General features: G+C 41.5%; 1 protein-coding gene across 2 annotated transcripts in view; it reads right to left on the bottom strand.

Annotated features, from left to right (window-relative positions):
* Nucleotides 1-14,586, bottom strand: part of LOC119436624 (U4/U6 small nuclear ribonucleoprotein Prp4-like) — a 97,793-nt gene that overhangs the window by 66,608 nt on the left and 16,599 nt on the right. For both annotated transcript variants that reach the window (XM_049659263.1, XM_037703544.2), the window contains exons 2-6: nucleotides 13,441-13,647; nucleotides 12,990-13,063; nucleotides 12,837-12,909; nucleotides 9,118-9,262; nucleotides 884-1,058 (exon numbers count right to left, since the gene is read on the bottom strand). In XM_049659263.1, the coding sequence (XP_049515220.1) occupies nucleotides 884-1,058; nucleotides 9,118-9,262; nucleotides 12,837-12,909; nucleotides 12,990-13,063; nucleotides 13,441-13,647 (674 nt within the window). The remainder of the gene's footprint in view (nucleotides 1-883; nucleotides 1,059-9,117; nucleotides 9,263-12,836; nucleotides 12,910-12,989; nucleotides 13,064-13,440; nucleotides 13,648-14,586) is intronic.

The following is a 14,586-nucleotide window of genomic DNA, read 5'->3' as shown; positions in this document are numbered from 1 at the left end:
CCCTGAGCGGGTGGCTGCCGGACAACCCTGCATGTGGCAGCAAGTCTTATCTCGCTGCCATAATGTTTTAAAATCTCAGAAGTGGATGCCTAAATATTTTCGCGATTTCAACAGTCGCAACAACTAGTGCCCTAACAACCCTGATTGCAATCCCATAGATTAGTATGTGTGGGGCGTGGTTGAGCAGGTAATCAACCGCACTGCCAGTAAAACCAATACTCAGCTGACTGACATGATTTAAGGCGACTTTTGCGGTTCTCCAACACTGTGAAGGCCACTACTGGTACCAGATTCCGAAGTTGCCTCAAGGCAGTTGTAGATGCCTGAGTGTGGCTTCATTCGAGTGATTTCAGTTTCTCATCTTTTCACCTTTATGTCCTTTTTCCACATGTCCCATATACTTTTCTTTGCAGGGTTATGGCCACTTTTTGCTTTTCACCTACAAGTGTCAAATTTATCTCGAACACCCTGTATATTAAAACAATTACTACTGGCATGGCTGCCCCTAAAGAGCAACCTGTACACTGCCATGTTCTATGCAAGCCTTCATGATGGCAGCATGAAACTACACCATTTGTGTCTTTCAAGGCGATCCTTGTCAGAACATACACAATATGAGCAACTGAAGCTGCCTTCAAGCAATACAGTTGAAGTCATATGAAACTCTTGCTATTCCAAAACTACGGAAAGTGACAACTGCTAAACTCTTCTTTTGAGCATCATAAAAATAGTAAACTGAATACTTTTGACAAATGCCACACAGGACTCCAGAACCCCTTTCTTACCACACTGGACACTCGCAGTTTGTATACTCACAATTTCAAGCAAGGCACAAGCGTCTCTTGCTCCTGTAAGCCACAGCAAGAAATTGAATGCAGCTTACTCTGAGAGTCTTGTAGAGCTCCTGTCGCTTGGCATGCAGCTGTGAATCTGATGCAGCGGGACCTTGGGCTTTCAGTTTCTCTTTAGCTGTGGCGATACGGTGCCGGGCACGAGGTAAGGAGAAACGTGCTATCCACAGACGGCACTCACGCAGCTTCTCATTACTTTCATGATACCTGCATCGGCGAGAAAGTGTTTGGATTTGTAACAAGTCACTGTCCGACACACAACACAAAGAGCAACAAGTGACAAATTACCTGAGCTCTTCTGCTTAAAGATTCTCAACAGCATCACACTGTGAGAGCAAAAAAATTTTAAAAGCGCAAAAACGAAACAAGAAAGCAGACATGAACACAGTGTTGACTAATAACTGTCCTGTCAATTGCACTGATGGCAATATATACAAGGAGAAAAAAAAAAGAAATACAAAAGCACGAGACCCTGAGAAACGGAAAAAAAATAAAAAGGGGGGTCATTCTTGTACGTATATAGTACTGCCTTCTACGCAGCCCGTGTCTTTTTTCTTGCGCCGTTCTGTTGCAGTTTTTTTCATTATTAGCTGCTCGCCAACTAGCTCACTTTTGCATCCCACTTTAGGACATTTCCAAGCATACTTTTTTTTTTTCATGCTAAAGCAGCTCAACTTCAAGAACAAAAAAAACATGAAACAAGTAAAATTATTCCTTCGGCTGGCTACAGTCGTCAAAAGTAACACTGAAGTCTCAAATAAAAGACTTTGCAAGTCAATATTATACAAACACTGTACTTAGGAACTACTTGTTCGCAATTACATTGCAAAGCATTATTCGGTGCATCTTTAGATCAAATTAAATCATTAATTTCATCTTGACATATTGCAGCCCTATTGGGTTACAGAAGGAGTGGGGAGGAAAACAAACATTAAAATGTTAGTGGACATAAAAGAAACAAACATGTCAAGGCACTACTTAGGCCAACAAAGAAAATATGTTATGAAAGCAACACATCAAACACCACAGCTCTTAAAATTGAAATGCAAATAAAAGAAACCAAGAATGCAGACAGGATGGTACCAAGATGTTAAGTGCCAATTTTTTTCAATGGAGTTTGCCAAAGGCAAGAAACAAGTGGAACCAGGTAAGCAGTTGCAAATGCCAATGGAGAGAGGAAAAAAGAATCTCATTTAAGTATCGTATTTACTCGAATCTAACGTGCACCTTTCTTCTGATAAAACAAGTCCAAAAATTGTGCGCGCTTTAGAATCGAATACGACCCTAAATCTGTGTTACCATATCGCCATCGGCATTTCAAAATGGCTGCCTTGTACATGCTTTGAGCCTAGCTGCCGTAGCTTCCTCCATGTGCTGTAGTGCATGTGCTTAGGCATTAGTCTACCGTCTGTCTTCCCGTTTTCTATGTTTGCTCTATCAGCATGAAGTGCCGAGTTCATCATAATGCCGCATTTAAAAGAAAGTGATGTGTACGGAGATGGACAGACATCAGGCCGCATCACGGGCGCTCTGAGAAACCGAAACTTGCGTGCAGAACTGGCACAATCAGAAGGAGAGTATTTTCGCCAGCAAAGCAACATGGAAGGGTTTCAGTGGACCAAAGCGACGTATTCTGCGACAATCCACTTTCACGATAAGATCGCATTGGCCCTATCTTGAAAGTGATCTGCAACGGGGAGAGAGTCCCCCCACATGCTCTGTTTTCGCCGCTTATAGTTCGCATTGACGCGAGAGGTGTGGTACAACGAAGGTCAATACGCTTGCCACTGCTGCCGTGCTTCGTCACTCCAGCGCTTTCACAGTGACTTTCCACGGTCATCGAGCGAGATGTGCTCATGCTTGCCTGTGCGGGCGACACCGTGCTTGTTAATTTAGTTAGTAAGCGAATGTTTACAAGTTTATACTGCCGATAAAACTACCATAATCGACGCTTAGCCTTTCAGGCCGAACTGCGACTTTTCAAGCCAAGCTACACTAGCCTGCTCCGGCGATGTACTGCTAAAAAAACCAGCTGCTCTCAGAGCTGCACAGGTGGTAGGCACACGCTCGTGCCACTGCTCCCGCATTTGTCGTCTGCTTCTACACCTGGCTGCATTGCTACTAATCATTCCAGCATATAATTTCACTTCTGTTGTCGTAATGGGGAGGCCGCGTTTACAGGGGTATGAGCCGTTCATTGCCTTACGTGACAGACAGATTTAATTTTGAAGAAATTTCACGGAAATCAATCCAGAATGAACGCGCTCAGGAAAGGGCTCATTGTCGATGTGCCGATTCTAGCGTGAGGGCTTCCGAAGCCCAGGCGAAACGTCAGCAAAGAGCTGTGGACCCCGAGTTGCGGGAGCGTGATGTTGAGGCCAAACGTCAGCGTCGCTTTGCCATCCAGGAACCAGACAACGGTGGTGCAGGCTTCGGCAATGTTAGTGCCAACTTCCCCGGTTCGACAGCCAGGTTTCAATGAGAGTTTCTCAACCAGAACTTCTGAGCCAGCTTCAGTGCGTGTGACTGGTTGTAGTTCGAGCACAACGTGGTACTCGTCAGTGCTATTCGTTTAGAGGAACACCGAAGAAACACACGACATGCTTCGCTTATCCCCATTTCCTCGACAGGGGAGGGGCAACTAATTTTTTTTTTTCTTCGCAACTTTAGTGCATTGGGAGTAAATCTTTGTCTTTCCAAATAAGAGAGTTGTACTTCTGTGTGAAAACATGAGGTGCACTGCACTGTAAATTACTTTTTTCTTCTCTGTTTTGGTCACGGAAAACGGGTGCGCGTTACAATCGAGGGCACGTTAGAATCAAGTAAATATGGTATATTTGAGGATAGAAAGGAGTGACATCAAGATTGGGAAGTCGATGAGCTGCGTGCGAGTTATATTTGCTGTCAGTGATGGGGCAAGCTTTTCTATTAATTGAATGTAAAATGGTTAATGAACAGACATTCTGGCGACAAGAAAGTGACAGTACATTTACAGATTAGAGAACTGATGTTAGCAAAAAATTGCAGACATAACTGTGGAAAATGAAACGATACTTTTCTTTGCTTTCCGTAACATATTGATTTAAATGTCCGCACAAAGGTTCCAAATCGCCAAACCACATTCTAGTATCGGGTGGACTAAGAATTTATATAAAATCAGCTTAGCGTCTTTAGATGCTGAAGTGAATCGGCGACGAAGATAACATATTTTTTAAAGCTTTATAACAAGCCTTCTTTATCTGTTTATACTGTTATTTTTATACAAAACAACATTACAGGAGTAATCAAAGCTTGATGGGATTAGTTTGATGGCAAATTACATTATAACTGTTTTCCTGAGGTTTATATTCATCTGCCACAGATCACACCATGTACCAAAATGTGAGAAAGAATCATTGAGACAATCATGATCAGTTATACAAATAATTATGTCAAAGAACATAGTCATTAGCACATAGTAGAATATTAGCTGTGACTTCACATGGGAGGTCGTCAATATAAATTAGAACAATAAAAGATTAAGGATTGATCCCTGTGGTACCCTTGAAGACAAGTTACCAAACAAAGACTTGATTGAATCGAGGAAAATGAACTGGGAACAATTATAAGAAAACTAGAAATCCAAGATACTAACCACGGATTATTCAGGGCAGTGTCAAGCTTTATGAGTAATTGGAACATATTATGGTATCAAAGGCTTTAGAGAAATCTACAAAAATATTGTCAATTCCTAGGTCCATGTCTAAAGAAGTCTAATGATGTCAATGTTTAATGAGTAAATTCAATGAGTTGAGTTACTGTGCTGAATCTGCTGTGGTAACCATGCTGAAAATGCATTAAAATTTTGGTTACTTCTAGGAATTCCATAACATGTTTCTGACTAATGTGCTCCAACATTTTACATAAATAAGCTGCAAGGGGAATAGGTCTATAATTAGAAATACTTTTCTGCCATTGGCTTTATGTAGTGGGAGGGGAGAATATCGACACACTTCGAAATAGATGGCACTAAGCCTGAATTTAATGATTTGTGAAATATGATAGCCAGACAATAGAAGGTCCATAGCAAGTAGACATATCCGTCCAGGGCCCGTATTCTATAACGCTTCAGTTTTCAAAGAATTCGGTTTGGCGGTGGCGTCACATTGGGGCGGTCCATTGATGTAATGAAAATGAGTGGAAGGACAGAGGCTAATAGGCGCGCAGGTTTTTTTGTGGAAGTGAACGTCGCAAACCGAGTGAAAATACAGCAATTTACGAGCGCTTCTTGGTAAATAAAAAATAATTTGTTGATGGTATTGATGAGGTTTCTATTTTTCATTATAAAACATGTGAGTTGTACTGGCGGTGAGTGACTTAGTGAATTTTGTTTACTTCGGTTGACCCATATATCACTAGGTGGGACGTCGTACGCTAACTTCCCGTTGCAGCCCCAATACACACTCAATTTCCTCGCATAGGCGGAGCGCCGTCTCCTTTGAGAGTGTGAATGTCGCCTGAATTCCTCGTCTGTCATCTCAAAGGCGTCTTGTCGATGTCGAGGTCATTGCTGTCTGTCACGGAGGCTAGCTAAAAGCACGATAACAGGCGCCACAGTCTACGCACACGCCGTCATTTTGCTCCGAGTGCTGCGATCTCGCCCATGCACACGGCACGCACAGGCTCTGCACAGGGCACACCGCGCTTCGAATTAGAGCAAAGCAGCGCGCGCGGCTTCGCTTCGTAGCAGACGACAAATTCGGTTTCCGCGTAATTGACATGTGCGTGACCTCATCAAAAAAATGCGTTCGTGCGCGGAGGCGATGGCGTCACCCAGCCGGTGACCAAACGCAAACCGAATTCTTCGAAAACCGAAGCATTATAGAATACGGCCCCAGGCCTACGCATTATTTAGGATATAAGTTTAAACTTAGACATAGCAAGACTGCAGTGTGCAAAAAGGACGAAGGAGACAAGAAGTTAACAAGCTCTGACTCGCAACTAACACTTCCTCTGTGCACACCTGCAGTTTTACCATGAATAATTATCAACTCAGCCAGCTTTCAGTACTTCTGCAATTAAAACTTAGATTTAAGATGCCTTTAACACTAAATACAATATTAAAGAAAGAAGCTTGACCCTCATTGATTAATATGTGTCTTCATTATCTAGGAGAAAAAAGACTGAAATAGAAATTAAATGGATTAGAAATCACAATGGGATCACTAGTATTATTATTATGTATTGTAAATGGGGTAGGAGTAGCTTCGCAAAGTAAGAGTGAAGCCAAAAATTTACAAGGATTGTATTTAAATAATTTAGGCCAGCTGAACTTTCTATAAAACATTCTTAACTGCAACAGTTTTTAAATAGATTTCTGTTTAATCTGAAGAACAAGTCAGATGTATCACAGTAGTTAAGACGACTTGAGTGCCTTAATTTATGAACTCATTGCAAAACATACAATAAAGTGCAAGTTAACCAAAGAATCTTACCATTTTTCTTTTGTTTTTAAGAAATGAAACAATCAATGCACAATTTCACAATTATCTTGAAGCAAATGAAGGCTTCAATATATTATGATATTATTGATGCACTAAATAATAGAAAATTACACCCTTTCGCAACAAAGAGCTACACAAAGTTATACAGGTCACAGTATCAGCAATGCCATTATTGTTCAATTCAGGTAGCAAATTTCCTTGGGGCTAAAAACAAAGGTTGCATGAACATTATGTCTCAAGAATTAAAGAAAAAAAATGGGGGGGAGTAAATGCAGTGTTACATAAATAATGCAACTAAATCAACTTCTGAGCAAACCAAAGTTGATAGTCATCAGACTAATAGTAAAACTGCATACATATGCTTTTCATTTGCTATAAGCATACATAAGAATTTATATGCTTGCCTGAGAATATATCCTATATGCATACCTGCCAACATGTGCAGTTTAAAATTCATAAGAATCCTGCAGACATGATAAGGGGGGGTGATAGCATGCATTTTTTTAACAATAATTTACCTTTAGACACATAACACAAGCAGCAACCAACTATAAACAGCACAAACTGAAAAGCAATTGACACACTGTTTATAGCTCACACTGACTACAGCAACATTGCTGTTGCCTAATTTGCCTCCTTCAGGAACTTTTCTGAACAAGCTTGCTCGAAGCACATACCCCTCTAGTATATGGCATCTTGCACTACCACAAAAGGGTGGCGCAGGTGCCCTCACAATTTCTTTCTTGTATGCATTTTTTCATTTCATTTCATTTCATTTCATTTCATTTATCTTTAATCTTTCACCACCCAATCCTTCAACACCTTTAAAACTTTTTCGGGATCACAATCTATCTTTTGTAAAGCTTGATACATCTGTAAAATTGTAGAATGAGTACAAATTCATAAACTTTATGAAAAATTCACAAAGTTGGCAGGTATGTACCTGCTCTCAAAAGTTTACTTGAAACTCTGTGCACTGAAATTTTTCTTGCAACATAAACTTGAGCATGAAATTTCTCATGGCAGCAATTCCACAAAAGGATGTGCTGCTTTTGTTGCAACAGTCAATGTTCAGAGTAAGGCACATGACCCGCACAGCATTGGGCAACCTTATAAACCAGCTGCAAGTTTTCCATTTTCAAAAAACTAACTTTCTAACTTACTAATAATTCATTATCATCGGCGTATTTATGTCAATGCAAGATAAAGGCCTGTCCCAGCATCAATTACCCTCGTCCTAATCAGGCAACCTTTCTGTCATGCTAGTAGACCACTTATCTGCTCTGCACATTACATGACTTGTTTAACTCCACTCATTCCTTTTAATCTCAACATGAACACCAGCTACACCTCTATGCTATCTAATACATGCCGCCCTCTTCCTGTCGATTAATATTACGCCTACCAATTTTTTTTCCATCGCTCGCAAGGTCCTTAGCTTCTCAAGCTTCCTTGTTATTCTGAAAGTTTGTCATACTGGTTAGAATTGGCAGGATGCATCGACTGTACACTTTTCAAGGATATTGGTAAGCGGCTACTCATGTCTGCCCATATGCACTCCAACCCGTATTTACTCAGCTGGAGATTTCCTTCTCATGATTCGAGTCCAATGTGGCTACTGGGCCAAGATAAAACTACTACTCTGCAGCTTCAAGAGGCTGACTAGCAATGAATTATTTCCTTGCCAGGTTACTGCACATTATTTTGGTTTTCTGCACACACTAATATTCAAACCTACCCAAACCATGCCAGTTCAGGTCCTCAATTATTTGCTTGAAGTCACTTCCAACATTGCCAAACAGGACAATGTCACCTGCAAACCACAGGTTGGGAAGATATTCCCTGTTAATTCTTACACCTAATCCTTCCTAATCTGGCACTCTGAACACTTGGATAAAGTCAAAGTTGATTATATAAAAACCCTGTACAGAGAATTATGCTCCAAGTGAAACACGCAAAATACCTCCCTTATAACAAACTTGACACTGGATTTATCGAACACTGAATGCCTACACCCAGCGCCCTAAAGCTGACTGCCACATGCGCACATTCTTTTTAGCATGCTTTTTTATTTATTTATTATAGTGTTTTACCATTTGAACGGTGCATTTCGTTGCATTGCCTACACGTGCTGCTGTGACAGTCAGGTCACTGGAGTGTTTCAGCACGGTTGCATTTCAACACGCTTGCGCACTGCACCTGCAACTGGGTCGAGCCTAGTTACAAGTAATGATCCAGTGTATAACAAATGCATTGTATTAATTCACTATAAATGGGTTTGGATGTATTGAATTACTTCATATATATCTAACTATTCTTGGTGCACTAAGCAGTTTGTAATAATCAGGTTTGACTGTACTTCTTGTCCCATAGCTTATCTCTAAACATGCGCAAAGCCAAGCTCCTTTAGAGTGCGTCATTTAAATAGCAGAACAAGGCTGAGCGCACCAAGTATGCATAAGCGCGATGCTTTATTCACGGGTCATGCTTTCAATCAATCCCTTTCAGCAACATCACTTTCACAATGCGTTTATTGGCTATGCCAACCTAAGTTAATGAGACAAGAGGAATGGCACACCTCCATTCAGCATTATTTTCATATCACATAGTTGTCAACTGAACTTGAAAGGATGCCCATCACATGAGTAAAGCAAGTTGCCGAACTAAGTCCCGAAGAATTAAAAGCACAGCCAAAAGTGATAAATCAAGAATAAGGTCCCACGAATTCATGAATTCAGTGCCTAACCGCCTAATCCTTTCTTCCATCAAAATGACAACTGTACCAAGTTGTTTCGTATGTGTCCTTCCGCAGCTCTCGCTCTCTCTCACGTTCTTCTTCCTTCTTGCGCCGTATTGCATCTTGTCCAACAAGTGCCAAAAGGTGACGCAAGCGTTCCCGACGGTCTGCAGGGCCCTCACCAAACAGGCCTGTCAAAAAAAAAAAAAGAATAGAGCCAGCCGATTTCAGTCAGGTAAATGAGCACCTTTACAAAGAAAAAAATGTTTCAATTTGAAAATGCTCTAATCCCACATGCTTCATGAACGTATAAATACACTAGCCTATCCTCTGCCCATTAAATAGTGGTTTCAACAAGCTCCATTTCATGCATGTTTGCAAGTAATATGACACAACAAAAGTAATTTTGCAGCAGTTAACACGTGTCACAGGTAGTCCACACTGAATTTTACTTGCAGCAAAGCACAAACATTAGGTTCCTATAAACCTCCCGAATGGTTTTGTTCTAAACTTTACTCTGCATGTAACATATTGTCTAACATACACAGCTATACCCCCATTCAGATACTACAAAGAACTCACTCTGGGCAACAATAGGAATGCTTTTTTTTTTTTAGCAGCCCTGCTTTCAGAAAGTTTGAATTAAAGCTTATTGTACAAGCACCTTATTTTCCTACCTTCACATTAACAGATATATAATGCCATTCTTCAGAAAGCCAAGAACAACAAAAGAGAAATGCATATTTTGGGATATCAGAGGCTACACTCACAATTAACCATTTCCATAAATACTGCTATCTGTGCATGACCAACTGGATTAATCAATGTAAAAATGCATGATCAGCTGGTAAAAAGTTTCAAAGTTGTGAAAGCCAGACAACAATTGTTTTGGACACTTTCGGCCTCCTAATACAGTAGAACCTTGTTTATACATTCCTGTTTGTAACTTTTTCCTGGCTCTTACGTGCTTAAGCACCAGTCTTGTACAGCTTCCATAGGGCCATGTGTATTAGCTCCTGTTACATTTGTCTTCCTGGTTGTTGCATCCGAAACCTGCTACAAGACAGTACTGGTGTGGCATCCATTCACTAATCTTTATTTTTCATGGTGCAGGTGACACTGACAACCAGACCTGGTTACGTTGGTGTTACATTTTCCTGTATTATGTGTTCTTTTTCTGTGGTCCCTAAAAACACATCAATGGGGTTCTACTGTTATACTGTTCTACTGGTCCGGTAACTACGGCCACCTCGGCAGAGACGACTGTGCTTCTGAACTCATCTACAGTCGAATGCCCCTACAACGAAAGCCGCTACAACTAAATTTCAGCCACAACGAAGATTTTTTGATTCTATCAGCTGCCCATAGAAAGTAATACAAAAAAAAGTATCTTCATAACGCAGGCGTTTTATTCGGTATTTCCACTCGAAACTGGGACTGAATTGAAATTAGAACTGCCTCGTAGTCGAAGGCCCTTCCAAAGCTGTGACAATCATATGTCCACTTCAACGATGTTTTCGTGAACGAAATCAAATTCACAGTACCGATTTACGCCACTGCAACCCATAGCCACGCGTGGTCGCGCCTGCGCGAGACTGCACGGATCACCACAATCACTGCCGTTTTCTGTGGTGTGCGTCCGGTCCAAATAGCTATGCCAACGAAGAAGCGTAAATTTGACTCTCTCGAGGAGAAGGCACATATGATCACCGAGGCAGACAGCGGAAGGAAAAAAAGCCGCATTTTAGCCTTAAAGGCGAAGCATCGATTGCGATTGCGGAATAGTACACAGCTATACGAACTAAGGATAGTAGTTTTATCGGCCGTATAAACTTGTAAACATTCGCTTACTATCAAAATTACCAAGCACGGTGTTACACGGGCACAGGTAAACATGAACACATCTCGCTCGATGACTGTGGAAACTCTGTGTCAACACGGTGGAGTGAGAAGGCACGGCATTGGCAGCGAGCAAATTGATCTCTATGCCGTCTCTCACTTCAACACTAACTTAACGCCGAAAGCACAGTGCACACGACTCTACCAACACTACAGTCGAGTCCCGCTACAACGAAATTCAAGGGACACGCGAAAAATTTCGTTGTGGAGGAACTTCGTTGACGCGAAATCAGTATGTACATACATACACCAAAAGGCAAAGGCGCAAACGAAACCAAAACCATCATCTGGGAAATCTTCGCGATGGTGTGGGGGCACAGGTTGAGACGTATCGAAGGCAGTCATTAGTAAAGTGTCAACTTCCCGAGAATGCATTTCGCAGCACTGTTACAGCATTTTCGTACATTGCGGCTGACACCAAACCCAACGCGCGTGCCCAGCTGACTGCGAAACACTCACTTTGCGGCACATGCACCTTAGCAATGAAGCAGTTTGAATTATCACAATTTCATTGCATATTTATGACAAAGTAGGCAAACTTGGCAAGCTTGCGCTTACCAGAAGTTTTATTTCCAGAAGTCGGTCAGCCTGGATTTCTGCAACGACACACCATATTTCTGAAGACAGATTAGAGAGCTTTAGGTTAGGGGGCCTCAAGCGCTAGGGGGCACCAACGCTTGCGTCCCCCTAATCTAAAACTCTATTAATCATCTTTAGTGGTCATTCTGAGATTTCCATTGCTTCGGCTATATGCGACATACACTGTCTCCGGTATCAGCCCACTTCTGCTACGACACTCGCTCGCTAGGGCCAGCCATCGCCATGACGGCATAGCGACGACTGCATTACGATGACGCATTGATGGCAATGGAATGACGAAGATGGATAGACTCAAAGTGTCTGAAATAGGCAATGAATGCTAATCACATCAATCACATTCTAATCACTGCCCAAGAAGGTGCCTTTACCTGTATGCATGCTGTAGCTGCATAACATTAAACTTCATTAATAGACATAGTGTAAAACATCAATTGTTGTGCCCTCCTTTTCACCATTTGTCAGGGGGCCCATCTCTGCCTCCCCCTTGATAAAACTAGCGCATGTGCCATGCGGAGTTGATAGCACTCTGCATGGGGCAAGATAAAATGTACTAAACTGAAGATTCAGTCTTGCAAACTGGTTGCAAATTAGTATCAACTGAACTGTAACAATGTCAGAGTGCGTTGAACCTGAACTGAACCGGTATATCCTTCAGTTAAGCACCCTGGACGTCAGCAATTTCAAAGTATTTTATCAAATTTTGGACACTGTGACTTTGCAATAGTTCTGAAAACTTGCTAAATTCCATCTCTTATTCTTGCAGAATACAACTCGGTCTGTCTTTACCAACAAAACATCAACTAGCCTGAGCAGACACCGTAAAAATCCATTACGTCACGAAGGTCAATATGTCACTGACATACTGCAGTGACGGACCACCAAGACTATGTCGCCACTCGCCTTTTGTTTTTGCGCCCTTCTCTGGCTTACTAAGATCCTCTCACAGTAAGAATGTTTCTTTTCGGTACGGTAGAACAGTAATTTATTAATACAGCCCACATTATTTGTCTATTCAGTGTCCCTTTGCGCTGCTCCCATAAAATTTACACTACCAAAATCCCAGCTTGACTTGTTTGAATCAAGCAGCTTCTTCAAAATGCATTACAAACATAGCAGGTCAAGCAAGTAGCCAGATTTGTCTGCAGCCAAAATTTCGAATTATCAGTTTGAATTATTGCAAGTCTACCGTACGAGAACTCAACACCGCATCTGACTGGCAAGCATGTAAAGCCACATTCTACATAAATGAAAGAGGACATAACATACAAATAGGTTCTCCCATATCACGCAAAGTTGACTTGACCTCAGTGTCATCAGTCGATACGTTGATCTGACGAGCCTGCATGAAAAGAAAAAAAATCATGTAATGCATCACAAACAACAGAACAGGCTTAAGGAGCCAAAATATAAGAACATTGCCTTTTTTCTTCTCTCAAACTCCTCCAGCAGCTGCTGTTTGTCTCGGCCACCTTCATCCTCAATCTCCATGTACTCTGCATGTTAAAAAATTCACTTTAGGTGGTTACCATAAAAACAAATAGTGACAGTTTTGTTACAAAGAGCAAATGAAAGTGCCTAAAATATTACACTTAGATAGCACAAACATCTGCACATGGGGCTAAACGTAACACAGCTTATGATACATATGACTGGATATTCTTTAACTTGTGAGTGCGAATTTGTGATAAAGCCAGAGGTTTCATTTTTAAAGGCACAATAATTTTGGCATTCCTTGTGCGTACATAAGAACTAAGACTTGGCACAGCATTACTGACATGTATTATAGAAATGTGTACCAGTATTAACTGCCTGTTGCATCTGTTGTTCTGACGCTAGAATGCAGCTCCCATCAAGTGATAAAGAAGTGTACCCTCAGATATATGAATGTTTCCGGAGGCCAGGGCTGCTTTGAGGTCCGTGCTTTGCGAATCATCATCACTACCATCTTCAGCTTCTCTATCTGCCAGTCTCTGACGCTCTTTCTCTTCAAGGCTTCCATAGTGAACAACTTTCTGGCGCTTGACATATGCTACATCTTCATCGTCGGACATCGTCACTTCGCCAAGCTCGCCCGAGGCTGAAAAAAAATGATTCAATATGGCATGAAATGATGCAGTTCAACACCTACTAGTTTTGCAGCCATACTAGTATAGCATCCAAAAAATTTCACAGCACAAATTTTCATGGATGAAAATATGTCGCAGAAATCAACCCACGCACCAGCGGCCGACACAAAAAGCCCTGCAGGTAAATACAAGTTAGCAGGGGGCGGGGTGTATTCTTTAAGAGTCCACCTAGAGGACTGTCCATTTCAGCTGTCGTCAATGGGCTCCAGCTGCATGAGCGAGGAGGAGACTGGCTGGCTCCTTCTAGCTCATACAGCTGGAGCCAATCGACGCCAGCTGAAATGAACAGTCCACTAGGTGGACTCTTTTACAGAATACACCTCCAGGCCACCCAATGTAAACATTTAACGCACACACGGCAAAACAATAATAATAATATTAATATTGTGGGGTTTTACGTCCCAAAACCACGATCTAAATTATATGAAGCACGCCATAGTGGGGGGCTCCGGATTCTGACCACCTATCGTTCTGTGGGAAGACGTGTGGTTTGTGATCTCCTACATATTTATTTCCTCGGTCGAAAGCAGACGAAATCACCGAACGCTGCTGCCGTTCCTTGTTCGAGCTTTGGTTTGGTGTCTATAGATATAGCACAACCCACTACGGGAGATTGGCCATGAATCGGGCAGCAGTGGGTAGAAAAAAGATGAATACTTAAATAGGATTTTCTTAAGAATGAGATATTAAATGAATTCTAATCGTTGATATTAATTTTCATGCTATAGTATCTTAAAATTTGAAATTAATATTTTTGTTTTCTTGTGGAAAGTAACAGTAAAATTAGCATGGCAGTCTCCTTGTTTCCATTACAAAATTAAATATGGCATCACATACGTTCCTATTGCAGTGTCCTAGTGCCGACGCCCCCAGAGACAATGATAGGTAGC

This window comes from Dermacentor silvarum, chromosome 1, assembly GCF_013339745.2.
Source record: "Dermacentor silvarum isolate Dsil-2018 chromosome 1, BIME_Dsil_1.4, whole genome shotgun sequence".
NCBI lineage: Eukaryota > Metazoa > Arthropoda > Arachnida > Ixodida > Ixodidae > Dermacentor > Dermacentor silvarum.
The sequence above is the reverse complement of the archived record's forward strand: the minus strand, read 5'-3'. Positions and strand labels throughout refer to the sequence as shown.